Source organism: Micropterus dolomieu, linkage group LG11 (assembly GCF_021292245.1).
Source record: "Micropterus dolomieu isolate WLL.071019.BEF.003 ecotype Adirondacks linkage group LG11, ASM2129224v1, whole genome shotgun sequence".
Classification (NCBI taxonomy): domain Eukaryota; kingdom Metazoa; phylum Chordata; class Actinopteri; order Centrarchiformes; family Centrarchidae; genus Micropterus; species Micropterus dolomieu.
In genome coordinates, this window is record NC_060160.1 from 16,603,225 (window position 1) to 16,628,064 (window position 24,840).

General features: G+C 39.8%; 3 protein-coding genes across 7 annotated transcripts; 2 read left to right on the forward strand and 1 right to left on the reverse strand.

Moving 5' to 3' along the window:
* Positions 1–594: 594 nt before the first annotated feature.
* On the reverse strand, positions 595–3,610 carry chmp3 (charged multivesicular body protein 3). 2 transcript variants are annotated; one of them, XM_046062812.1, is made up of 6 exons: positions 3,443–3,610; positions 2,859–2,919; positions 2,369–2,548; positions 2,106–2,227; positions 1,836–1,950; positions 595–1,671 (listed from the first exon to the last, which is right to left on the reverse strand). In XM_046062812.1, exons 1-6 carry the CDS (start codon positions 3,485–3,487, stop codon positions 1,532–1,534), a joined length of 663 nt encoding a protein of 220 aa, XP_045918768.1. In that variant the 5' UTR covers positions 3,488–3,610; the 3' UTR covers positions 595–1,531. The 2 variants fall into 2 exon arrangements, with proteins under 2 accessions (XP_045918768.1, XP_045918769.1); XM_046062813.1 differs by lacking the exon at positions 3,443–3,610 and adding an exon at positions 3,230–3,318.
* Positions 3,354–16,920, forward strand: hspa4l (heat shock protein 4 like). Of its 3 annotated transcripts, none has more exons than XM_046062810.1 (20): positions 3,354–3,696; positions 5,769–5,843; positions 9,490–9,547; positions 9,753–9,893; positions 10,173–10,295; positions 10,383–10,482; positions 10,766–10,899; positions 10,986–11,230; positions 11,322–11,398; positions 11,495–11,646; positions 11,784–11,890; positions 12,022–12,155; positions 12,532–12,728; positions 13,818–13,889; positions 14,346–14,489; positions 15,096–15,221; positions 15,344–15,451; positions 15,602–15,721; positions 15,884–16,045; positions 16,141–16,920. In XM_046062810.1, exons 1-20 carry the CDS (start codon positions 3,608–3,610, stop codon positions 16,327–16,329), a joined length of 2,553 nt encoding a protein of 850 aa, XP_045918766.1. In that variant the 5' UTR covers positions 3,354–3,607; the 3' UTR covers positions 16,330–16,920. The 3 variants fall into 3 exon arrangements, with proteins under 3 accessions (XP_045918766.1, XP_045918765.1, XP_045918767.1); XM_046062809.1 differs by having other exon boundaries at positions 3,356–3,707; XM_046062811.1 differs by lacking the exons at positions 3,354–3,696; positions 5,769–5,843 and adding an exon at positions 8,032–8,421.
* A 977-nt stretch (positions 16,921–17,897) lies between these two features.
* On the forward strand, positions 17,898–24,551 carry plk4 (polo-like kinase 4 (Drosophila)). 2 transcript variants are annotated; one of them, XM_046063538.1, is made up of 15 exons: positions 17,898–18,112; positions 19,075–19,170; positions 19,493–19,588; positions 20,192–20,306; positions 20,395–21,379; positions 21,465–21,556; positions 21,756–22,090; positions 22,187–22,291; positions 22,417–22,519; positions 22,599–22,748; positions 22,850–23,078; positions 23,175–23,277; positions 23,390–23,527; positions 23,596–23,724; positions 24,102–24,551. In XM_046063538.1, exons 1-15 carry the CDS (start codon positions 18,083–18,085, stop codon positions 24,105–24,107), a joined length of 2,712 nt encoding a protein of 903 aa, XP_045919494.1. In that variant the 5' UTR covers positions 17,898–18,082; the 3' UTR covers positions 24,108–24,551. The 2 variants fall into 2 exon arrangements, with proteins under 2 accessions (XP_045919494.1, XP_045919493.1); XM_046063537.1 differs by having other exon boundaries at positions 17,899–18,112; positions 23,618–23,724.
* The last annotated feature ends 289 nt before the right edge of the window (positions 24,552–24,840 follow it).

Below are 24,840 nucleotides of genomic sequence, written 5' to 3' on the forward strand. Positions count from 1 at the left end.
GGTTTTGTTACAGTACAGCAAAAGCTGCAGAGGGGGGGCTGTGGCTGGTAGAAATCTAATCCTTTTGTCCATTTCCTTTTGTTCTAGAGCCAAAGAATGGCTTCAAAACAAGCATACCCAATATGCACTGCTCCTAAAGCTTTACGTTACTTGTCCTTCTTTCAAAAAAACACTTTACACATCAACATAATGTGATTCTACTCCAATTGTCACAGGTTAAAAATATAATCAATTATTCGACAGTTTCAGTCACACCTCCAGCAGCACCTGATTATTGGCAGATTGCAGTCCCTGACCTGCAGAATGACAAAAAGCAGCACTCTCAGTCATTTAACTCTTCACTACTCAAACTGTTTGGTTTCAGAGCTGCTGAGTAAGCTGTTTTCTGTCGCAGATAAAAGTTGTTTGTCTCAACAGAATTAGATTCTCCGTGCGGTACAGTTTCTGACCTGTGCTCTTGCAAGCTGGTAGGTTCAGATTTCCTAAAAGATTATTCCTGATTGGAATAAGCCTAACATTTAGTATTTACTGTGATCTTGTACGTAAGTTAATGTGATCAATGCTGAAAGCAGAAACAGGTGAAATACATCCATGTTATTGGCAACCTTTGTTCTTAAAAGTTTATTTCCTTCTTTTTTTACCCCATTCACATAGAAAATTATACACACACACACACACACACACACACACACACACACACACAACACTTCCACAATACATAGGTTCTGCACTAACCAACCTTCTTATTTCCTCTGAATCTTTCTGCTGTGAAGGAACTCAATTGTGATACTAAGTCAGACATTTAACAAGCTGAACGTTAATGCAAAATAAATGGGTAAGGATGGTATGCGTGCATTTTTCTGATGAGTGCACTTTACATGTATGACCACAAATAGAATAGATACATTTTGACTGTACAGGAAATCAACAAATCAAAAGAGAAATCCACCCACTACCTCTAGTGTTTCAGGTTTCTGGTTGCCACTAAACAGAGCAGCTGTTGCTTACAAAATGTATACGAACAGATTAAAACAACCGCTGAATAGTGATTATTAGGATGTGATTTAAGTTCAGAGCGGCTTCCATCAACAGCTATTTAATGACTCATTTGGATCATCAATACCCAAGAACCTCCACCACCAGTCCATAACTTAGGACAGAAGAATATGACGAAGCAATGTAGGCACAGCAGGCTTTTCATACTTACATTATATACACTTTCTTAAACCTTCTGTTTGACTTTGGATAATAAACACTTACCTAGGGTTACCCCAGATAAATTAAAGACAAAAAGCAAAAACACATTTTCTTCTGGCTGAATAGACCAAACACTCTACAAAAAAACAAACAAAAAAAAAAAAAAAAACATTTTAAAGACATTAATTGCCGTAGCAAAAAAGTTAACCCCAAATGATTATGTGGAATAATTATAATATGAAGCGGAGAGGATGCTCTGTACTGTGAAACCAGAATTGTCTCTGTCCTCGTTGGACTTAACAAACGGATTTTGACAGGACAGTGGCAGCGCACCTTAGCTCCTCAGAGCTGCCAATCTTGACTGCATCGCTTCAATGTCCTCCTCTGACTCATCCTCTGAAGCGGCAGTGGCTCCATGGGGCTCAATGTGAGGCAGGGCATCTGTGACTTTGCTCGGCGCTTTGCCAAGGGCACCTAACAAAGAAAATACAACCATGAAACAGAGCTATTACTATGTGTGGTGTACTTAAATCTGTGGTTCAGACTTAAATGCTTAGAAAACCTATATACCACAACTGTATAACAAAACAGGAAAGTAACAATGTATTGTGATGATATAGTTTAACAAATCTCTTCACCTGCTGTGATTTCAAAGAGGATCTTGTCAACTTCTTCCTCTGCTGCTTCCTCCATCTCCTCTCCATCCTCCATGCTCTCAAATGTGTCTTCTAGCATTTCCTCAATGATGCCAGCCTGAAAGATAAATTAGGGTACATGATGTGATGGTTTAGCAACATTTTCTAATAAAAAAATAATGAGAGATGGTGATCGGAGTCCGTCGCAGTGTTACTAGTAACTTGATTGTAAGCAAACGGCATCTTTTTATGTTGGACACTGCTGCTGCTGACCTTCATCATCTCCTTTGATAGTTCCCTCATGGTGGCCTGGATCTCTGGGATTTTGACTAGGTTCTGCATGGCCTTCATCACCTCTGTGCTCTTCTGCATGGCCCCGGCTACACGCAGTACAGCTAGAAACACACAAGTACATTTTCTTCACAGATGATGCACAGCAGAACATTAAGGTCTATGATAAAAGACCAAACTGTTTAACTGATGAACACAAAGGATTTTACATAAAATGACAGAAATTTGTCTACTCCCAAACTCACCTAGCTGATTCTTCATGCTGAGTAGCACAGAGTTCATTTGGGCTTTGGAAGCGTAAAGTTTTGTGACCGCCCGCTTTGATTGAATCATCTCCTTTGCGAGAACCACACACACATCCTTCTGGCCCTTTTTGGCAGCATCTTTGATGGATCTTTTAACTTTTTCTTCTTCCCTTTGTATATCTAAAACAAAATGGCATGTCATTACATACAAAAGAAAAAAAGAACATATGTAACTTATAATTAAGTAACTGACTGTAGTATGTAATAAATTTAACAATACAAATTGACCATCTTAATGAGACACTGCCTCTAGTAAAACGTGTTGGTGATAATCTCTTCCATTTGTTTTTAGATAGATAGAAATAACACACTATTTATGAAACTACATTTAAGCAAATGTATTAATTGGATGCACATTTTACAATTACCAATTAATATATTTATTTTTTTAACTTTACAGTTGTTCAGTGGTAGTGTCACAGTATCTTACCTCGTATTTGTCTGTCAATCACTCTCATTTCTTTCCTGATTTTTCCTGACCACTCAGTGATCTGAAATGACACACTATGTTATTACAAACTGCATCGACAGTTATAGTATGTTTGTAATACCCATTTTAACATATGGTTACGTGTATCATTAGTCTAAAGCAATGTTTAAATGTTAACAGCTAAACAGTAACACATTAGCTTGTCAGCTAAAGCCAACACATTCACTGTTTGTTTACACTGACATAACTGACAGACTAGTGTTAGCTTGCGTGCTAACTAGCTAGCTCTTCAGATACCAAAATAAGATTAGCTGATCTGTTAATGCGGCATACAATTAAACGTATAAGGTTAAATACGGTACAAATCGTACAAAGTTACCGCCGGGCACCATTAAAGGGGCTGTCGGCTCATTGTAGCTAGGTTAACATCTGCTATTCAGTTAGTAAGAAGCAGCAACAGATTGTACGAAGTGAGTTAAACTGACAGCTAACGTTAGCAAGATTAGCAAAAGGCGCTGTCGTTTTTTTCTTACAACGGACAAAACTCTCCAAGACAGTCCTGGTCTTCAGCAGTAGGTACTCACCAGCTCTTTTGGTGGTTTCTCCGGTGTTCTACCGAACAGCCCCATTGTGATTATTGAGTTAAATGCCAAGCTAACCTTTCGGACTAAAATTAGCTGGCTAGCTCAGCTTGTTGGACCAGCACTTCCTGTTCTCGCTCAGGCCCATCGGGCTCAGTACAAACATGAATGAACATTCAGTCCATCTGGTCCTCATCAAGGAAACAAGGACAAGTGAAGTTGAAATCGAACCAGCCACACAAACAGCTAATAAAATGGTGTGTTTATGGTGAGCCATTTTAACATATTAAAGAATATCAGATGAACGGTAGCCTATCCACGATGCATTTCTGACCAGTCAAAACTGTAATCAAAGTTATTTATAATTACAGTTTGACTAGTAAGAATAATCAAGAATAATAATAATTTTTAAAAAAGTATCTTTTGTCAATCAGAAATGTTTCTGTTTTAAATTATAACTGATCATAATTGAAATTCTTTAAAGTGTTCACTGGGATCCACACAAATTCAAAGATATCTTTAATTCATAAAGATATCAAAGCTGTTTGGCATTGTCAGAGAAGATTTGGCTATGGTGCTCATCCCACAAATGCATGTTCCTTACAAATGTGGCACCATTTTAAAGGGACATAGACAGGCTTTCCAATAGTATAAGATGTATTGCCAAAAAGCTTTGTTACAACACAGAAATAATGTACCAAACACAAATGTTTAAATTTACATAAACCATAAGAAAACACATACACATCCTTCTAGTGCATCAGTAGAATTTTGATTTCATGTGTTATTGTGATTATTAATAAATAGCCAGGCACTAAATCTCTTAAAAGATATTGTGAATAGTAATCTTAAACGTTGATTTTGGTTTTTACTTGTCACAGCTCCAGTTTCAGATACATTCAATTGAAATTCCAGTGACATACGTTAATATGTAATTTGTCCCACTCTAACAGGCGCAACCAAGCTAGAGACTTGTTGATCTAACAGCTTGTACTCTTCAGCACAGGCCTACCAGACAAAGTAAAATAACCTATGTGAGTGTGCAGGGCCATTGAGTACAGTTTTGAGGTTATTAGCCTACTTAAATACACTTAAACTGTTGCTTTTCTTGTTGTTTTTCCAAGGAAAAGGATTTGAGAAATGACTTAAATTCCACTAAAAAAGAGGCAATGAGGGTTGAGATCCTAAGAATTTCTGTAAAGAATGAAAAATTTCCCCAGTAAAATAAAAAGCCTTTTCTACCTGCTACATGGAGTTTGGTGACCTCAAATAATTGCCAGCATAGCTCCACCCAACATCAACAGACTAAGTGAAAACACCTGTTTGAGTGTAAAAGTACCACTGTAAGACTTGGTAAGAATCCCCAAAATTATGATGACATAAACACACTTAGAGTGTTAAGATTATTCATTACGTAGAACACATCCTTATTTACTACTGGGTAGTTACATTTTTTATCAAGGCATCATATTTTATTAATAATAACAATCTTCATTGACAAAGTAACTATACAATAAATTTAGAGATGTAAAAAGATCATAGTTCCCCCTAAATTGAAGTGGAGAAGAAATAGAAAGTAGCAGAGAGTGGAAATACTTAATTGGTTACTGTTTCCTCTATCTATTGTTATTGTATATTGAATTTACCCCTTTTGTATCCTGTCTTTATTCACTTTTTATACTACTGTTTGCTATCCGATAAGGTTATGAAAAACATTTATGTATGTTTGTTCAAGTAGATGTACTCTACTACTCTACTTGTTCAAGTCGTATGTATTGTCTCTCTGACATTGTATTGTGTATTTGTATCTGACTACTCTACTATGTAATTTATGATAAATAATGTTTTTAAAAAACACAAAAAATAGGCTGTTTTCAAAGCAGATATTTTGACTTGTCATAGCAGAAAAAGCAGAGGTGTTACTAATAATATAAACAATGGACCTTTCTATTCAAGTGTCCCAGTAAGCCAGCGGGTCAGTGAGCCAGCATGGCCCAGAAAACTGAAGCAGCTAAATAGAATTCCAGCCACTGTGGTTTTCCTACTGTGACATGTCAAGTTGTCCCACCCTAACAAAAGCAACAAGTCAGTCAACACAGTCTGTATAAATCCACACAGACCTGAGGTTTAATCAGTAAAATTGAGAAAAACATCTGTGCTGGTGGAAAATTACATTGTAGGGGTTTTCAGTAGAGGGTTTGAATACCTTCTCCACCACTGCTAAAACCTGTCCATAGTGCAGCATTGTAAATGAACAATAGTCCACAAGCAAATATTTATACACCTGAAGACACACATCCCTCCTTGTTACCTTTAATGTCCTTTTAAGCATCCTGTCTGACACCGAGATCCCCACACCTGTGGAAACTGGACACGACGAACAGAAGGGGAATAATCAAGTTGTGTGAGTAAACTACAACACATCATATATTTTATTGAATAATGTGGAGAAATATATGTTAAGCCCAAACCCTTTTAATTATTAGCCTAATTTATTTAATTAATCAATTTACAAGGCTATAGCTCTACAGAATGTGAACATTTGGCACTTTGAAAAATAATTACAGGAGCAGTAAATGAGGTTTAAAGGCTTTATTTAAAGGCTTTTTTGTGAGTAAAGGTAATTCATTTGTAATTTTACAACAGGGTTGTAAAAAGAAATTCTATGATAAGATAAGATAAGATAAGATAAGATATTCCTTTATTAATCCCCAGAAGGGGAAAATCGTGTTGGCACAGCAGCACAGAGAATGTAAAAAAGATAGACAAGACAAAAATACAGTAAATATAGAATCAGTTAGCTTTCCTATGTATATGTAGGCTATAAATAATATACACACTGTATACACACTATATACAATCAATATATAATTAACATTCTAGGAATCAAAACATATACACACTGTATAAACCCTAATCAATGTGCAATAACAATAACTACTAACAATAATCTTATAATAATTAATAATAACAATTATGAACAATCAGAATAGAGTCTGTCAGTTGGGTGCTGTCTTGTTATGGAGCCAAAAACGCCCTGAGGCTCGGAGCTGAATGAGTCTGTGGCTGAAGGTCTCTGCACTGCACCGAGCTGGCCTTCCTCAACAGCTTGCCTAAATAGTTCAACCTTTATGAGGTTAAAACAATACATTTTCGAAACACTAAGGCATTAAAGAGACAATATTGTAGTTCCTACTCTTCAAAAGGCATTGGTGGCTTTGAAATAAAATATTAAATGGCGTGTTTTTATGCAATTAAGGCTAAAGTTAATTTAAATAGACTATAGCATTATAAATATAAAGGCATACCATGCATCATTTTAAAAATGCATTTCAGGTTGAAAAGTTAAATACAAGACCCTAACCATGGTTCTAAAAGCAAGACTTGGACCTTTCCTTAACAATTCTGATCTTATATGTAAACATAAAATCTGGATGGAAAATGGATCATTAGTGGAAAATAACTAAGTACATTTACTCAAGTACTTTATTTAAGGGCAATTTGCAGGTATACCTCTACTTTCTGTTTCATGCTACTTTTGCTTCTAAATCATATTTCAGAGAGAAATATTGTACTTTTTATTAATTACATTTATCTGACACTTATAGTGCCTTAGCAGATGTACATACATGAACTTTGAACATAATAGGGTTTTACTACACAACAGTATGTAAAGTAGTTATTATTTGCTTGACCCCTAAAATGCTGTTAGATTTTCATGTTTTAGTAATAATAATTCAGCAATATAAATTATATAGTAATACATTGCAAAGGAGCTTATTTACTTTACGTAAAGTATATTTTGCTGATAATAGCCTACTTTTGTGCTTTAACTGAAGTAAAGTTTTGAATGCAGGACTTTTTACACAGTGGTATTATGCCTACTGTTTTTACATTAGAAAATAATTTGTTTACTTCTTGCACCACTGCCATGGTTACATTTGTGACTATGGAAATCTGGGCATGGGTCATGTTAAAATACATCACAAAAATAAAGAAAATAATAAAATGAAATATTGATGCATTTACAGAATACACAGAGAAAGTTAAAGACATATTCATTGATTTTATTTTCCCCTTTAAAAATATTTACATCTTTGTCCTTACATATTAATGGATGGATTCACAATCCATCATATGGCCAGACCACACCTGTGTTACCTCACTGCGTGTAGCGACTTCCCTGTCCAAAGCCTTCCAGGCTTTCAGGTTTCAAGCTGTGTTCCACTCCTTGTAAGCCCTCGATAAGCCCCCTTGATATAATGAGATATCTGTAACGCTACTTTCATAGATATTAGGCTACAGTAATGTGCGCACATCAATCTTGAAGCACGTGACGATTTGGACGGATAAATTCTACCTGACAGGTTAAATTTAGGGCAAACGAATCCGTGGACCATTGCTGCTTGTGACGTATTCCGCGGTCCCCTTTCGAGGGAGTTCTAGATATTTCTGTTATGGATTGGTTGCTACACCAATCACGTACGGACAAGGGTGTGACGCAGCCAATCACAGGCGCTAGGGGGCGGGCCTGAGAGCATGCGTCTGTCAGAGCCGCTGGGTGATGTTAGGGCCGCCTTGGAGTGGGAGAATCCGCTGGACACCATTGCTCCCTGGGATTACTCTGAATGAGTTTGCTATAAACAGCTTGACTTACATAACAGCTAGTAATTCAGTTAGTCCTCCCTCAGCTTGAATTGTCGTATATTTCCAGAGCAGAGGACCCGCTTACCTGCATTTTATTTTGAAATAGACCGCTATTGTAGCCTGTATATAGGCTATAAATAGGCTATATATTTTTTTTTCTTCTCATAAGTGTCAAGTACTGTTGTTGCGGAAGATAACTTACAAGAGGTGAATTTGAGAGCGCTCATTATGTCAGTGGTAGGCATTGATGTGGGTTTCCAAAATTGTTACATCGCTGTGGCCAGGAGCGGTGGCATTGAAACCATTGCCAATGACTACAGTGACAGATGCACACCGTAAGTATAAATATTGACAAGCATCATCGCCGTGAAATGTGGTCTGGCTGTGAGTTCGTTACGCAATGTTTGCGGCTGGAGGCACACTGGCTGAGCGGTGATGGTGTGTCTGTGATGAGGCCTGCATCTATAGGTTTTATTCACCGTCACAGCAAGTAGACGTAGGTCAAAATGTCGCATGTGTCGGTCGTTTTCTGAAGTGACCCTTTCTTAGACAGCTGACATGTCTCCTGTCAGCCAACACAATGCTGCGCATTGCGCATTAAAGTTGGCTGAGATAAGCAACTTGAAGAAGACAGAATGTTATTTAGGTTATATAGCATTTTTATGAGTTAGTATACTGTATGCTCTAAAGGAAAATAAATAGGTTTTGACATCACGTGGCTACAGTGCGTCTATTTTGGCCTTCCAAAAAACTACATCCTTATTACAAGGACCAGCCCAGCCATGACAGGGGATGAAATCTCTATTTGAGTAATAAAAGAGATAATGTTTTATTTATAGAGGATATAATGAATGAACTAATCTTCCAATACTAAGGAATTTTCCTTTCTGATTCTGGAGAGACATTTATGAGGCTAACTGGATTACATCTGCTGCAGCATCCTGCAAACAGGGATGTGCAGCTTGGAAGGAGAATGAGCATTGCACCTATAAGTGAATGGGGATATTTTTGTGGCAAGGTGAAACCAGGGAGTGACTTGCCACTACCTGCCAGTATCTAATAGATCCCTAAACCTTAAATGACTAGACACATTCATCTGTGTCAGTAAACACAACGATTTGTTTGCCTGCTAAACAAAGAGTTAAATGAATTTGGGGGAAAAATTAAACAGGATGAGCTCACTTTTGAAGGTGAACTGTTCTGTCTCACTGCCCTAGTTTGTGGCTCATCCTCAGACTCCCTTGTGAAATTACCTTAATTGAAATCTGCCTCTCTGCACTTAACATTTGATTCTGTCTGCAACAGCCATTCAATTACAGTTCTGCCTCGTCTGCCACATTTGTTGACAGGCTTATTTCTGTTGTAGCCTACCTAATTTGCTGATGTGTTTGTCTTCCGTCAAGGGCTTGTGTGTCTTTGGCCTCCAAAAACCGCATGATTGGAAATGCAGCCAAAAGTCAAGTAAGATCATCCGTGGCAGTTTGTCTAATTACTCTAATAAAAATAACATTGCACACTGAAATTATGACATAAATTGTAACTGTTGTCTTTTTCATTATTAGCTTATAAACTTTACAATTCACATTTAGCTTATAAACTTTACAATTCACATTTACAAAATAGCATCCGAAAAAAATGTGGCTTTACAAAATGCTTCTCATTTCAGATTATAACAAACTTCAAAAATACAGTCCATGGCTTCAAAAAGTTCCACGGCAGAGCATTTGATGACCCATTTGTCCAAGCGGAAAAACCCAAACTGCCTTACAGCTTACATAAACTGGCTAATGGCAACACTGGAATTAAGGTGACGCACTGTACAAACTTCCAGCATGTTCTTCTTCACTGCTTTCAGTTTTTCCCTTTTCTCTCTGACCCAGACCATTTTCTGCTGTCATTGCACACCTTTGTTCTTTAAATAGAACCGTGCTGCTGACCCAAATAAGTGAGGGATGCACAGATGTTTTTTTTTTTCTTTTCATGTAATTCACCCCAAAAACAACTTATTGGCTTCATGTTTAATATGCCTTACTCTCTACTGCCTTACTCTCTAGCCTAGCAAGTCCTAACCGTATCCTGTTTACAGGTGCGTTATTTGGATGAGGACAAAGTGTTCACAGTTGAGCAGATCACTGGGATGCTGCTCAACAAGCTGAAGGAGACAGCAGAGAGCGCCCTGAAGAAGCCGGTGGTGGACTGTGTCATCTCTGTGAGTGATAAAAACATTACAGAGGCCCATCAACGTAGTTCATCATGTGGCTCACTGAAACATACAGATTTGTGCTCTCTTTCACAGGTCCCAAGTTTTTTCACAGATGCTGAAAGAAGATCTGTGTTTGATGCAACTCAAATTGCAGGGCTGAACTGTTTACGGCTAATTAATGATACTACTGCAGGTCAGTGTTCTTGGAAAAATTGGTAGTAGTGGCATATCTGGGAGTTAAGTGTAAGGACACTCGGCTACTGTGTTTATAAAAGCACCAACCTTTGCTGGGGTTGCAACATTATAGTACAATATGCAAGTGCACACTTTAGACAGTACCTGAGCTTTTGTTTTTTTACCTTTTACTTTAAAGAATAGATGAATGTATTGGATCTAAAGAAATGCAAGACATTAAGACGATTAGCGTACTTTATAACTCAACCAAAGGTGACAATAGATGTCTTTCTCCTAAACAGTGGCTTTGGCCTATGGGATCTACAAACAGGACCTTCCAACTCCAGAAGAGAGGCCAAGAAATGTGGTATTTGTGGACATGGGGCATTCATCATTCCAAGTCTCCATAACTGCCTTCAACAAAGGCAAACTCAAGGTTAGCCTTTCACCTCATTCCATCTCGGCCCACACCTGTACCCTTCCCTCTAAACCCCAAGCTCATTGTCAATTCTGGTCTGTCAGGTCCTCGCCACTGCATTTGACCCATACCTTGGTGGGCGTAATTTTGACGAGGCCTTGGTAGATTACTTCTGCGAGGAGTTTAAGGGCAAGTACAAGCTTAATGTGAGGGACAACCCAAGGGCTGTGCTGCGGCTGCACCAGGAGTGCGAGAAACTGAAGAAGCTCATGAGTGCCAACTCCTCCGATCTGCCTCTGAACATAGAGTGCTTCATGAATGACATTGATGTTTCCAGCAGGATGAACAGGTACACATTTTTACTCCTTAACCATGTACCTCCAAGGTGGAAATTGAGCATTATACATGTTTTTTTTTTTTTCTTTATTTGTATCCCACAGGGGCCAGTTTGAAGACATGTGTGCGCAATATCTGATGAGAGTAGAGATGCCACTGAAAGCAGCCCTCGAACAATCAAGTGCGTCCCTCTAATTTGGTTGAATTTATGAATGTATACTGTTTGAATGCAATATGCAGGAAGAATCCACTCAGTCCTGTGTGTGTTTTGTGGCAGAGCTGAGCCGGGATGACATCTATGCAGTGGAGATAGTTGGAGGAGCCACGAGAAGCCCCGCCATCAAAGAGAGAATCAGCAAGTTTTTTGGCAAAGACGTCAGCACCACGCTCAACGCAGACGAAGCTGTTGCTAGAGGCTGCGCACTTCAGGTGTGACTCTTCTCTTGACACTGGCAGATGGTGTTTTCTCGTTTTGATGCACTGTACAAATACTCTGTAGCTCATGAAATATAATGCAGTAAATGGATTTGTGTGTGTGTGTGCGTGTGTTGATTGTTTGGGTATAGTGTGCAATTTTGTCTCCAGCATTTAAGGTGCGCGAATTCTCCATCATTGACGTGGTTCCCTTTCCCATTACTCTTCGCTGGAAATCACCAACAGAGGATGGCTTGGGGTAAGGACATTTTAATATCTTAATTAGCCATATAAAGCCGTGACCCTACATAAAACAAGATACTATATATCAAGCTTGAAGATATGGTATTTGCTGACTTAACTTTTTCTCTCACTGCATTTTTGTCACAGAGAGTGCGAGGTGTTCAGTAAGAATCACGCTGCTCCGTTTTCCAAAGTGATCACCTTTCATAAGAAGGAACCCTTTGACCTTGAAGCCTTCTACAACAGCCCTCAAGATCTCCCCTACCCAGACCACAGGATAGGTAATTCAATGTAATGTAAAACTATACAGATATCTGGCTTTTACCAGCTCCACAAGTCTACAGCAAGAGACGTGATTAATGCATGTGCCGTAAGTAGCTTTTTTGGGTGGCCCATTTGTGGTCCCTACAGGGATTCACATTCTGGATTCTGGCAGTCAGGAATAAGGCACAATCTCCCACAGATGGGTCCTAATGAGCCAGCCAAACATCATAATTGACTGTGTGTGTGTGTGTGTTTGTGTGTTTGTGTGTGTGTGTGCGCAAGCAATCTCAGGTGGGATATCAGATTGTAACTTCCACCTGTCTGTTAAAGGATTATGTTGAAGCCCTGAAATTGAAACTCTTTAACAAACAGCTTGTTTCCATCTGTCACCAGGATGTTTTTCTGTACAGAATGTGGTTCCCCAGCCAGATGGAGACAGCTCCAAAGTGAAGGTCAAAGTGCGTGTCAACATCCACGGCATCTTCAGCGTGTCCAGCGCCTCTCTGATCGAGAAGCAGAAAGGAGAGGGAGAGGATATGCAAATTGAGTCTGAACCAATGGTGCAGAATGAAGGCAGGGCAGAGGACCAGGTAAGATGACTTTTCACCACAGATGCTTTTGTGATAGCAGTGTCGGTGTGTTGAGTCCCATACTGCGGACCACAGTGAACTATCTCAGCAACTGTTGGATGGAGATCCATTAAATTTAGTACAGGCATCCATGGTCTCCAGATGATCTTTTCTGATGACTTTGTTTAGCATTTAAACCTTTATTTTATCATTTCACAAACAGACATGTAGAAAAAAACCATGAGGGTTACAATGAGGTCATTTAACATCAGAGACACACAAGTACAGTTTGGTCCACTGGGGTTTGAGCATTACTGCCTGATGTTAATGTCAAAAAGGACGAAAAAACAAAACATGCAGCAGGTAGATTTTTACAAAAAAACTAAGGAATAACTGCCAACATACAAAGACGTAAATTACACATCAATACTAAAGCCCAGTATCCTTGATGTTAAGCATTCCAATTTCTCCCTAAAAGGATGAACATGCGGACAGTACCAAAACATGTGGGCATGGTCCACTTTTACTAATCCACACTCCCTATAGCAAGAGCACTGGGTCCCAATTAATTTAGATTATTGCTCAGGGGTCATAAAGAACCTAATGAAATTTCTCCAGCTAAAATCCCTGCAGGTCAATGAATTGGTGGAGGTACACCAAATTTCCCAGTGAGTTTTCCTTCCTTGAGGTGATATCCTTGTATAATTTGACTATAATCACTCTTGTTACTTTTATAGCCCCTGGCTTCTTGCCATGAGTAAATCCCAACTCCTTTAATCAAGGAAGGCCCCTTAACTGTTAAAATAAGTTTATTACAACTATGTGTAGTCGGAATATGAATCTCCTGCTGTTCTGATGTGATACTGTGGAATACAGCCTGTAGATTAGTTATTGATCACAAAGTTTCTCTTCCACATTGTTATATCGAATCTTTTGCAGACTGTGCAGTATCCTTCCACATTCAAAGATTTTACTGCCATTGTGTTAAGATTAGTGTTATTTGTCTTAAATAAATATGGTTTAGGACATAAAACATTTATATTCTCTAAATATACAGTAACAGTTTCTATTGTTATTTATTTAAGACAGCTCAATGCGGTTGTGTCTCAGACCAAAATGCAGGTGGACCAGGAAGGCCAAAGTCAGTGGGAACAGAGTGAGGAAAACAGTTCCAGCAGTAAGGTTAGTCAGACTTGAAGTTTGGGATGTGCTGATATTTTTCTGAAGCCTGTACTAGTACCCTGTGTTTTCCTGCTTTTTTTAGAAAGCGTTGATATGCAGATATGATGTCACCAATCGTGCTCGTCCAAAACACCTTTCAGACATGCCTATCTTTAGATAATGAAGATTTTTTAGAAAATTACCTTAATACTTTTCTTCTGTAGCAGATTTGACAGTGGTATTAAGTAACATACACGATAGAAACACAAACAGTTGTCACAAATATGCAAATCCTACGATAGTGAATTTATGTAAATTGTGCATATTGATGCATCGTGACAGGAATGACATGAAATCACATTAATTAGGCTAAAAAATATTAGCATTTGTTTGGTAAAACGCCCCATCTATAAGTACTGCAGAATTACAAATGAAGTTATGTAAGGGCTACAGCTGTTTTCTGGTTTCCAAATGCAGGAGGGGGCAGCTGGGGAAAAGCAGGACCCAGCAGCAGGAGGAAGCAAGCCCAAAGTCAAGGTGAAGAGTATTGATCTGCCCATCATGGCCAACAACATTCGACAGCTCGACAGTGATGTCCTTAACGACTTTGTGGAGTATGAGGTGAGCGCTCCTGTTGGACCTTGGAGAAGTTGAGTCACGATCTGACTGAAATGCTGATCACCTGAGCACTAATGGGTAGACTGGAAATAAAACCTGATAATGTGCTTGATGTGTGGTGTACTCGTCTGTGATTTTTTCCCATGGTGACTTAACACGTGTTCTTGTCATTGTTCCGTTCTGGCATTTTGAAAGCACCAACTGGTCCAAGAAGGTAGATGTGAGACTTTATGTCTGTGACTGTGTATAGCTCGGGGCCTGAAACATTTTTTTGACCATTCTCCACAAAGTCAACTAGATTTAAAATGTCCAGCCACTCTGAATATCTGGCAGCTAAAACAATTGTCTTGACATAAACAGCATTATGAAGTACTGCATCCATTTTAACATATTAGTAAAAAAATAAGAATAATATTATATGGCAATAACATGTCATTTAACTGGTATCCTGGTATAAACTTTTTATTGAATGTGTCAGAAGTGTTTAATTCTGAGGTAATTTTTAATTCTTTATTTTGTGATGTTACATAACATTAAGGTAAGTAAGGAAGGTATTGCTGTTATTGCTTGGCTCCTCTGTGACATTTCTTGTGTTCTTTTTCCTCACAGCGTCAGATGATTATCCAGGACAAACTGGTGAAAGAGCTGAATGACGCAAAAAATGCTGTTGAGGAGTATGTATACGATCTACGGGACAAACTTTGTGGGATCTATGAAAAGTACGTCACTGAGGAGGTGAGTGTTGCTTCCTATACTAATAATTGTCAGGCTGACATTGTAAAGACTTGTTTAATTGAGAGGATGTACCAAGCAAATGATCCACTACTGTATTTATTTGGTATGTGTTTTATTAACAGGACAGTAATCGGCTGTCACTGATGCTTGAGGACACAGAGAACTGGTTGTATGAGGATGGAGAGGACCAACCCAAGCATGTCTATGAGGAGAAGCTAAATGCACTCAAGGTTTGTTTTTATTTATTCCAAGGACTCTTTCAGATGGGATTTTACAAAGTACTAGAAAAAGCTCTATCAACCCACTGAGATCTACTGAGGCTAAGAGGCATTTCAAAGCCTCTTATTAACAACATTAACAGAAATTATGTTATTTTCCAGCGATTGGGTCAACCCATCCAGGACCGGCACAGAGAGCATGAGGCCAGGCCGAGGGCTTTTGAAGAGCTTGGAAAGAAACTGCAACTGTACATGAAGTTTGTGGATTCCTTTAAACAGAAGGTAAATCATTTTGATATAGGGAAGCAGTGCCTTCACGTCTTCTTTAAAGTGTCACAGGTTATGGGATTTTGTACAGTGCTTTACAAGTACAGTATGTGTAGGACCTTTCATAGTCGTCCTCGTCTCATTTTAGTAATTTTCTTGTCACTAACTATTTCCTAGGATGAGCGATACCTGCATTTGAGTGCAGAGGACATGAGCACTGTGGAGAAGTGTGTGAGTGAAAGCATGGTCTGGATGAACAGCAAGATGAACACACAAAGCAAAATTGCTATTACTCAAGATCCCACTGTTAAAGTAGCAGACATCATTGCCAAAATACAGGTATGTTAATGGATGTTTTAGATTTACTTATTACTTCCATTAGTAGTCATCAGATCTGTTGATTTTCTTTTATGCCAACTCCTCTTACTCGCCAGGAACTAGAGGATGTATGTAATCCAGTGATGAACAGGCCAAAGCCCACAGTGGAGGAGGCCCCTGAAGTGAACGACCAAAACAGTGGCGCTCATAATGGCCCGACAGCCAAGCAAGGAGCAGAAGGGAAGGGAGACGCAAAGGGAAGCCAGCAGACAAAGCCTGGCACGAAAGAGATGGAGGTGGACTGAGATCAGTGTCTGAGGAGCAAGCTCCGCAACCATCACCGCGTTTACCACAACCGACCATTTAGACAGTAGAGACATACCTGGGACCATTTCTCCATCGTCACAAGCCACTTTTGTGAATTTGTTTTTTGTGCCCCCTCCCTTGCCCCACAATTGGACTTAACCTTTGGAGGTTTTTGTTTTCACCCTTTCATCCCTATGTGTGACAATGGTGTGCTTTACTCTCTCAAAGGTTTGACATACTTAATAAATGAAGGAATGATGCAATAGATTAAACTCTGATTCTGACGTAAAACTGTTTCCTCTGTACCACACAGGAAGGTACCCTTTGTATTTGCATTCCATGTGTCTCATAAGCATCCAGCATCAGCAGTAAATCCTATCACTTGTTAAAGAAATAGATGGAGCTGTCCAAACAAATTGCTATTGCGGAACTATTAGTTTGTATGCAGTAATACAAATTATATATATTTGTATTTAATGAGTTTGAAATAATGTCCATGTCTAGAAACTGTAAATACTATTTTAGTAAATAAAAGCAGCCAGCATATATAACATATGTACATATAGAACATATTCCTGGTACAATGGCAATGCTTGATACACCAAATCTCATTAGTACATGATTGGTTTTCTTTTAGTTTTCTTGTATTTTTCCATACTTAAATCATGGGATTTAAAGATGGCAAAAATAAATACTTTTGTCTGTAAGATAATTTTTCTTAAGTCTGATTTTTTATTTTATTTCCTGCAACTAAAACTGAAAGAAATTGGCCAAAATCTATACTGTACTCGGGTCTGAATGAAATCCTGGGACAAGGTCAGGACAGCTGAAAAATGTAGGAAGTGTGGAGGTTACATACTGAGATTTTATTGTCATGCAAAAAATGAACTAAATGAGGGGCATCCTAGTTGCCAACAAAACTATAATTGTGGTTCTAAAAATTGCACTTGTCTCCAGAGAAGAACTTTTCACTTGTGATTTCCTCACTCTCAGCTGTTAAAATTAAGCTTTTAATGATATTATGAATGGAGCTCCAAAGTGTTTTAAATGAAATTAATAAATTAGACAGTAATAATCATGTAAATAGCAACAGACAAAATGTTTAATGCAACCAGGAAAGTTAAAAATAATCCATTAAATTTACATCCACCTCAGGTTACTTATTTAGTGATGTATTATTTACTTATTTAATTTTGAACACTTTAGGTCTCCCTAGAATGAATGCACAACCTTTGTTCAGACTTAAGCACAGACCTGAAAATATTTTTTTTATTTATTTATTTTATTTAAAAGGGACAGCGTGCAGTAAAACCATGAGTAAAACTTAAACGTTACCATCTGACGCACTGTACCAGATTATAGCTTTAAGCTAATTCGCATCTGCTATACAAATATAAGCTTTACGGATACAAACTTAAATGTACAAGCTTACAAAACTAAGAAGACAAGTATAAAACTGTACCTTAAGCGCACTTTTATATGTAGTTTTAGGAGTTCAACGAGACTCTTAAAGGGGGCGTGGTAAATCCGTTGTTGTCGTGTGACGTAGAGTGTGACGCAGCGTGTGACGCGAAGACGTGAGTAACGGGCGGATATTTTCAAAATGGAAGAAATGGCAAAGTTTTGGAGGGGAACAGCAGAACAACACTTATTTGCCCTCTGAGGACCCTTGTACTGTCTATAGATGCACGCAACCGAGCGAGGACCATTATTACAAACCCTCATGCATTTACAAGGCGAAAACAAGGCACGATGAGTGTTTCGATCGGCGAGAAGATCGAGGTGAGTTGTCATGTTAGGCTAACGTCCCGCAAGCTAACTTCAGACGAACTCAGGCTGGTAGATTTAGCTTAATTTAAGGTTGGATTTAACAAAGCTGTTAAATGTGCTGACTGGCCGTGCGCTGAACGGGGTTTGTCCCTGCATAATAACGTTGAAAGTGTCCAGAAATCAGTCAGTTTGATACATTTATAGTTAAGTGAAATGTATCAAATGTTAATTCTACTAATAACTTAAGCATGCGCCATTTAATCAGCCAAAAACGTTCTCTGACTTTTCGTTTCACCTTGTTTGTTGTTTCAGATGTCCTGAAAGTAACGTTAGGTGTTTTTTTTTTTTTACTTAAACTTGCTGCTGTTAGTATTATTATTGTTGTCAGCAGTGTGTTGCAGCCTCGGTAACGTTAGTTACCTGGGTGTAAGTTACAATAAGGGCTCTCCCCGGACAAGCTGTTGTTCCTCCTCACTGCGTCAGTTTGGTAACGTTAATTCAGCATGCTGCTTGGAAACGGCTACAAGTTGTCCTCGTTAGCGGGAAGAGAGCCGGGATAATTAAAGGTTTTGGTTGGCCATATGACAGCGTCAGGTGTTGGTGGCTTGTTTGACAGTTAGCGTTTGTTGTGGGAGGATTTAACGTTATCCTATGTGAAGTCAGTAGATGCTGGATTGTCTGTTTTGCTGTGCGTCCGTCATGTCGCTGGCTAGAGGCACTGTGTTTGATCAAGTTACTCACTATTTCTCCCAAAACCTTTCTGCTGACACCCAAGCCAGCAGAGATGAGGAGAAATGCGGATTTTATGCTCAGGAGCTCAGGATCGAGGTATCATGCTTTTTAAAGATCCTGTCTGTTATGGGATCACAATAGAAGTACTTTAAAGTCTGTACTCTGTCAGTTGTATTTTTCTTCTAATACACCTGTAATGTTTTTTAAAAATGTGTTTATTTTCTTCCTTTCTTCTCATGTAGGATTTTAAGGTCCTCACCCTCCTGGGGAAAGGCTCCTTTGCATGTGTTTACCGGGCAAAATCAGTGAAGACGGGCCTGGAGGTTGCTATTAAAACAGTAAGAATCCCTCACCCACCTGTCAGTGATATAGGGTACCAGTAATTATAGCATGCTTTACCTGTAATGTAGATACTTAACACCCAGGCTGTTGCCAGGAACTGACAGTTTATTAGGATTATTAGATGTTAATTGCCTCCCAAGGGCTTTTTGTGATCCCTTGACTCCCCACAAATGAGGTCTGAATAGTCCACAGTGTTTGTGGGCGACAGATTGACTATTACCCTCCAGACCAAACAACCATGCAGCTGCGCAGTACCACATTACATGTTGATGCCATGAGTGGCAGGTGTATAATTATCCCTGTTGTTTTCATCTGCAGATTGACAAGAAAGCAATGCACAAAGCTGGTATGGTCCAGCGTGTGACAAACGAGGTGGAAATTCAGTGCCGTTTGAAACATCCTTCAATACTTGAGGTAACGTTGGCTGGACACAACTCATTTCCTGTTGTTGTAGGTTATTATTGCACTACATTAAGTCTGTTGTGGCACTCACATATTTGTTCTCCTTCTTAGATTTTCAGTGAGGGATAAATGTTAAATGTTAAAAGTACACTTTAAGTAGAAACAGACTTCACAATGTCCCAGCTGTGCAGTGAAAGGCAAACAGCACTACTTGTAGGAATTCACTCAAGTTTTTTGGAACATGAAAAAAATTGTCTGCCATTACAGTTGCTCCCAAAAAACTATGTATGTCAGCTTTGTGTTATCATTGTCATGGTTGTGCAATGTGGAGAACTTGCTCCTACCTCTTTATTACCTCCTATTACTTTGTTCAGTGTTATTGTTCTTATTGTTATTGTTTCCACTTGACTTAATTTTAGGATCGGTCATCAGTATGCCTTTTGAAGATTAACCAGGAGAGCAGGCTCATTTGCTTTGTCTAGTTCCTGGTGTGAATTTTTAGTAGTCCAACAACTTTTCAGGTTTACGAATCCTGACAAATGTATTTCCAGATTTTTCTTCTTACTTTGACATTATAATAAATATCATGTATTATATATTATGTCTTTATTTAAGCTGTACAACTACTTTGAGGACAGCAACTATGTGTACTTGGTGTTGGAAATGTGCCACAATGGAGAGATGAGTCGGTACCTTAAAGAGCGGAAGATGCCTTTCTCTGAGGATGAAGGTCAGGAAGAACTATTTTAAATAGTAAATGGTTTAGTGAGGTTAAGTTTTGTGCCTGCTTTAAAAAACAACATGTTTTTGTTCCACAGCAAGACATTTCATGCATCAAATAGTGAAAGGAATGCTGTATTTACATACTCACGGCATCTTGCATCGAGATCTGACCTTGTCAAACCTTTTGCTGACCAGCAACATGAACATTAAGATAGCAGACTTTGGCCTGGCCACTCAGCTCAAACTCCCGAATGAAAAGCACTTCACCATGTGCGGGACACCCAACTACATCTCCCCTGAGGTGGCCACCCGCAGTGCTCATGGCCTGGAATCAGATGTGTGGTCACTGGGGTGCATGTTCTACGCCTTCCTGATGGGTCGTCCCCCATTTGACACGGACACAGTCAGGCACACCCTGTCTAAGGTGGTTCTTGGTGAATATGAGATGCCTAGCCATGTTTCTCTAGAGGCGCAGGACCTGATCCATCAGCTGCTGCAGAAGGACCCCGCCCAACGGCCCAGCCTCTCTGCTGTACTGGACCACCCGTTTATGACCCAGAGCTTGCTGGTCAGGACCAAGGAGCTGGGGTTGGGGGATGAAGGATCCATGGACAGCGGCATTGCCACTATCTCCACAGCCTGCACCTCCTCCACCTCAGCAGGCAGCAGCAGCCGCCTGCAGAGGAGAACCAGGCACATGATTGGCTCTGCCCTGCCTAACCGCATGGCGCCTGTTCCAAGTCTTCCACGTCAACACAGCAGCGCCTGTTTTGAGGATGGAGACCAGTGGCGGCAGCAGCAGCAGCAGCATCTGGCGGATAGATTTCACAGAGAGGGCAGGGGGGTTCATGGTGGAGAAAGTGGACAGCCTCATTCTCGCTACCTGAGGAGGGCTCACTCTTCAGATCGCTCCGGCTCTTCTGCATCAGGCCAGGGGCCGAGTCACGCCGAGCTGGGGAGATGCCACTCAGAGGAGACTCTGACTGGTTTAGGAAGACCGGTGTTCCCCATGTCCTCCACTCAGCACCCGTTTCCAGAGTGTGGAAGGCTCCCCTCCCCTCCCGTCAAACAGTCATCAAAGTAAGAAGTCTCTCTATTCATGATCATCTGTTCAGTTTTGCACATTAATGACAAGTGACACAACAGATTACACTTTCTGTTTCAGTTGTGGGTATTCATTATCCACACAGACTGCACATCCACCAAGCTTGCAATTTCAAGACCTGGAGGGAGTTACTAATTGGCTCAATAATGAAGGTAAAATTAAGTTATTTGCTTTTGGATTATCTTGTGCCTTGTTTGGGGACACTGCCTATGAATATGTTGTTATTAGTGTATTTACCCTTATATACCCTATATAGAGGCGACTATACACTCCAGTAAGAATGAAACTTTAAACTCTCTAAACATAATTAAAACCATCCTGTTCAAGCAAATCATTTCTCTTCTGCCTCAGCTTCAGGGCACAGGCCCACAGACAGCAGCACTCACAGCAGCAGCGGCAGCTTCCACAGCAGCAGAGGACCTTTAGGGGTTCATAATTCCTGGACGGACAAGCCCATGGGCCGAGCTCTGAACCAGCACCACATGCACCACAGCCTTCCCTCCAACTCTGACTCATACAGGGAAAATGTACCCGGAGCAGAGTTCCAGACTCCTCACGGGAGAGAGTTAAAGCTCCCTTCAGCCAAGCCCACTGTGGATAAGGAAAAGAAAACGTTGAGACACATAGTCCCGCCCCTGTGCGCGTCCAGACTGAAACCTATCAGACAGAAGACCAAAAATGCTGTTGTAAGATGATATCTTTTGATTATCTGTTAATCTTCACTGTGTGAGCAGTTGTTATTATTGCTGATGTCTTTTTTTTTCTTCTTGTATTTCCTAAAGGTGAGCATCCTAGACACAAGTGAAGTGTGTATGGAGTTGTTAAAATGCCACAATGGTCAAGAGAGGGTCAAAGAAGTCCTTCGGATTTCCTGTGATGGTTCAATGGTAAGCTCACAAAGTATCTCTTAATTTGACCACATTTGACTGGATGGGGGCATCATAACAACATAATATAACTTAAGGCTGGTAGCACAATATGATAGGAAAGGTATTACCATCATCTCTTGTAGGTGACGATATACCAGCCTAATGGTGGAAAGGGTTTTCCTGTCCTGGACTGTCCTCCTGCTCCTCCAGAAGACATTCTGATTTGTAGCTACGAGGACCTTCCAGGTATTCTGATGGATGCATCACACAGTCATCTGATGTAAGAATTTAAATTGTATGTTGATCAATTTATTCTTTGTCACAGAAAAATATTGGAAGAAGTACCAATACGCCTCCAAGTTTGTGCAGCTTGTTAAATCCAAGACCCCAAAAGTGACCCTTTACACCAAGCATGCAAAGGTCATGCTGATGGAGAACTCCCCGAACGCAGACCTGGAAGTTAACTTTTATGATGGTGAGTCGAGTGTGTATGTTGAGAGAGAGAGACCGAGAGACCGAGAGACCTTTTCTGCTTGAGTTCACATGTTGTGCTTCATACACACTCATGCTGTGCAGGAGCAAAGACCCACAAGACGTCTGAGCTGGTGCGGGTGGTAGAGAAGAGCGGGAAGTCATACACGGTGAAGGGCGAGGTGGGGTTGAGCGGCCTGAGCCAAGAGAGCAGGCTGTACGTGGAGCTGTCGGATGAAGGCCACAGCATGTGTCTGTCCCTGGAGGCCGCCATCACAGCAGAGGAGCTGCGCAGCACCAAAAATGTCCCTTTCTTCCCCATAACTATCGGCAGGTGAGGGGAACACGTTGTTATCTGTATATTGTTGGATTCAATGCTGTCCTTGCCATGTGTGGCTAATGGTAGTTGTGTGTACATCACCCCTCCTAGGAGACCTGTCAACCCGGAGTCCCCATGCTCATCGTCCCTGCCCTCCCATCCGGTGCCTCCTGAAACGGCATCACCTCCTCAACCTCCACAAATCACCCCTTCAGTGAGTGTCTCACAGCCCTACACTTCAGGATGTATGAACAGAAGGTTTAGAGACTTTAACAGCCAGTCTGTGATGAGATTTCTCTTTGATTTTTAAAATGTTTTTTTCCCAGATGATCTCCTACGATGGGTCTGATTTCACCACAGCCAGTCTGGGTAAGAAGGGCTCCCCAGTGCGACAGGACCTGGTACAGAACACAGGAAAAGTGGTTAAGTCGATATTTGTACCCAATGTTGGATGGGCATCCCAGGTAATTGACAAGTTCATTTTATATTTTACAATCAGCGAAAGAATTGTCTTTGTGATAAAAAAAAAAAGATCTCTGTTTTTGTATCCATAGCTGACGAGTGGCGAGGTGTGGGTGCAGTTCAACGACGGGTCTCAGCTGGTGGTTCAGGCAGGAGTCTCCTGCATTACCTACACTTCTCCAGAGGGGAAGCTCACCAGGTACTAAACATGTTAGAAATGAGTCGCTTTATGGGCGTGTGTCTATCAGCTGTGTTATAAAAAGACAGTTGGGGGACTGCTTTAAATAATCAATCTAATCTTTAGAGGGAGATTCTTAAACTATAATACAGTACATCCTGGAGCCTGCAGCAGCTGTTTTAATTCAACAGTAGCCCCGCTATCGACAGTTACAAAAAAAATTAACAGGAAACAAATCTATTTCACACAATGCTCTTGCGAGTTACAGTAACAATTAAATGATTGTTATTGTAACTCGCAAGAGCATTGTTTAATTATCAACTATTAAATGATTATCGATAAACAGAATGTTTTTCGGTTCATATATTTGCAGAAGTGACCGTTTCTCTTCTCTACAGGTATAAGGAGAACGAGAAGTTGCCAGAACACGTCAAGGAGAAGCTACACTGTCTCTCCACTATCCTGGGACTGTTGGCCAACCCAACAGCACATCATCTACAATCTCATTAACACCTCATGGTTAAAAACCCCCCATCAAAAGTAGCATTAGAAACCTGTATACTGTGTTTTGTCTGGTCTTGTATGTATATATGTATGTGTTGTTTTTTTTTTTACATGTACAGAAGTCTTAAGATTATGAAAAGATATATTTTTATTTTGACAAGTTAACATTTTGTATAGAGTCTGAGTTGGCCTTGTTGAAAACATTTGCGTCATGTGTCCGTTTTTTTGTTGTTTTTTTTTTTACTGTGTCTCCAATTCTATGAAATGTGATTCATAAATGCTGAGAGAGAATCAATAAACATCCGGAGGCTGGGTGGAGAAATGCTGCACCTCGTTTTACAGTCGACATATTCATGAATTTTTTTTGTAGAAAGAAATTAAAGTGTTTAGAGCTACCTCATGGTTTTTAGTAATACAGCATTTATAAATACATCAAGTAAGCTACCACACATGCAGGATATCATTAAAACTTAGATAAAGGTATAAAGCAGTTATGTGCTAATAGTGACCATATGAGAACAATGAAATGGATTTAGCAGAATTAAGAAATTTCAGCTTGTAGTCTCATGTAACAGTTCTAAAGGTGTGGGTGAATGTAATGATATCAGTATATTATATAAATAAGAAAACCTA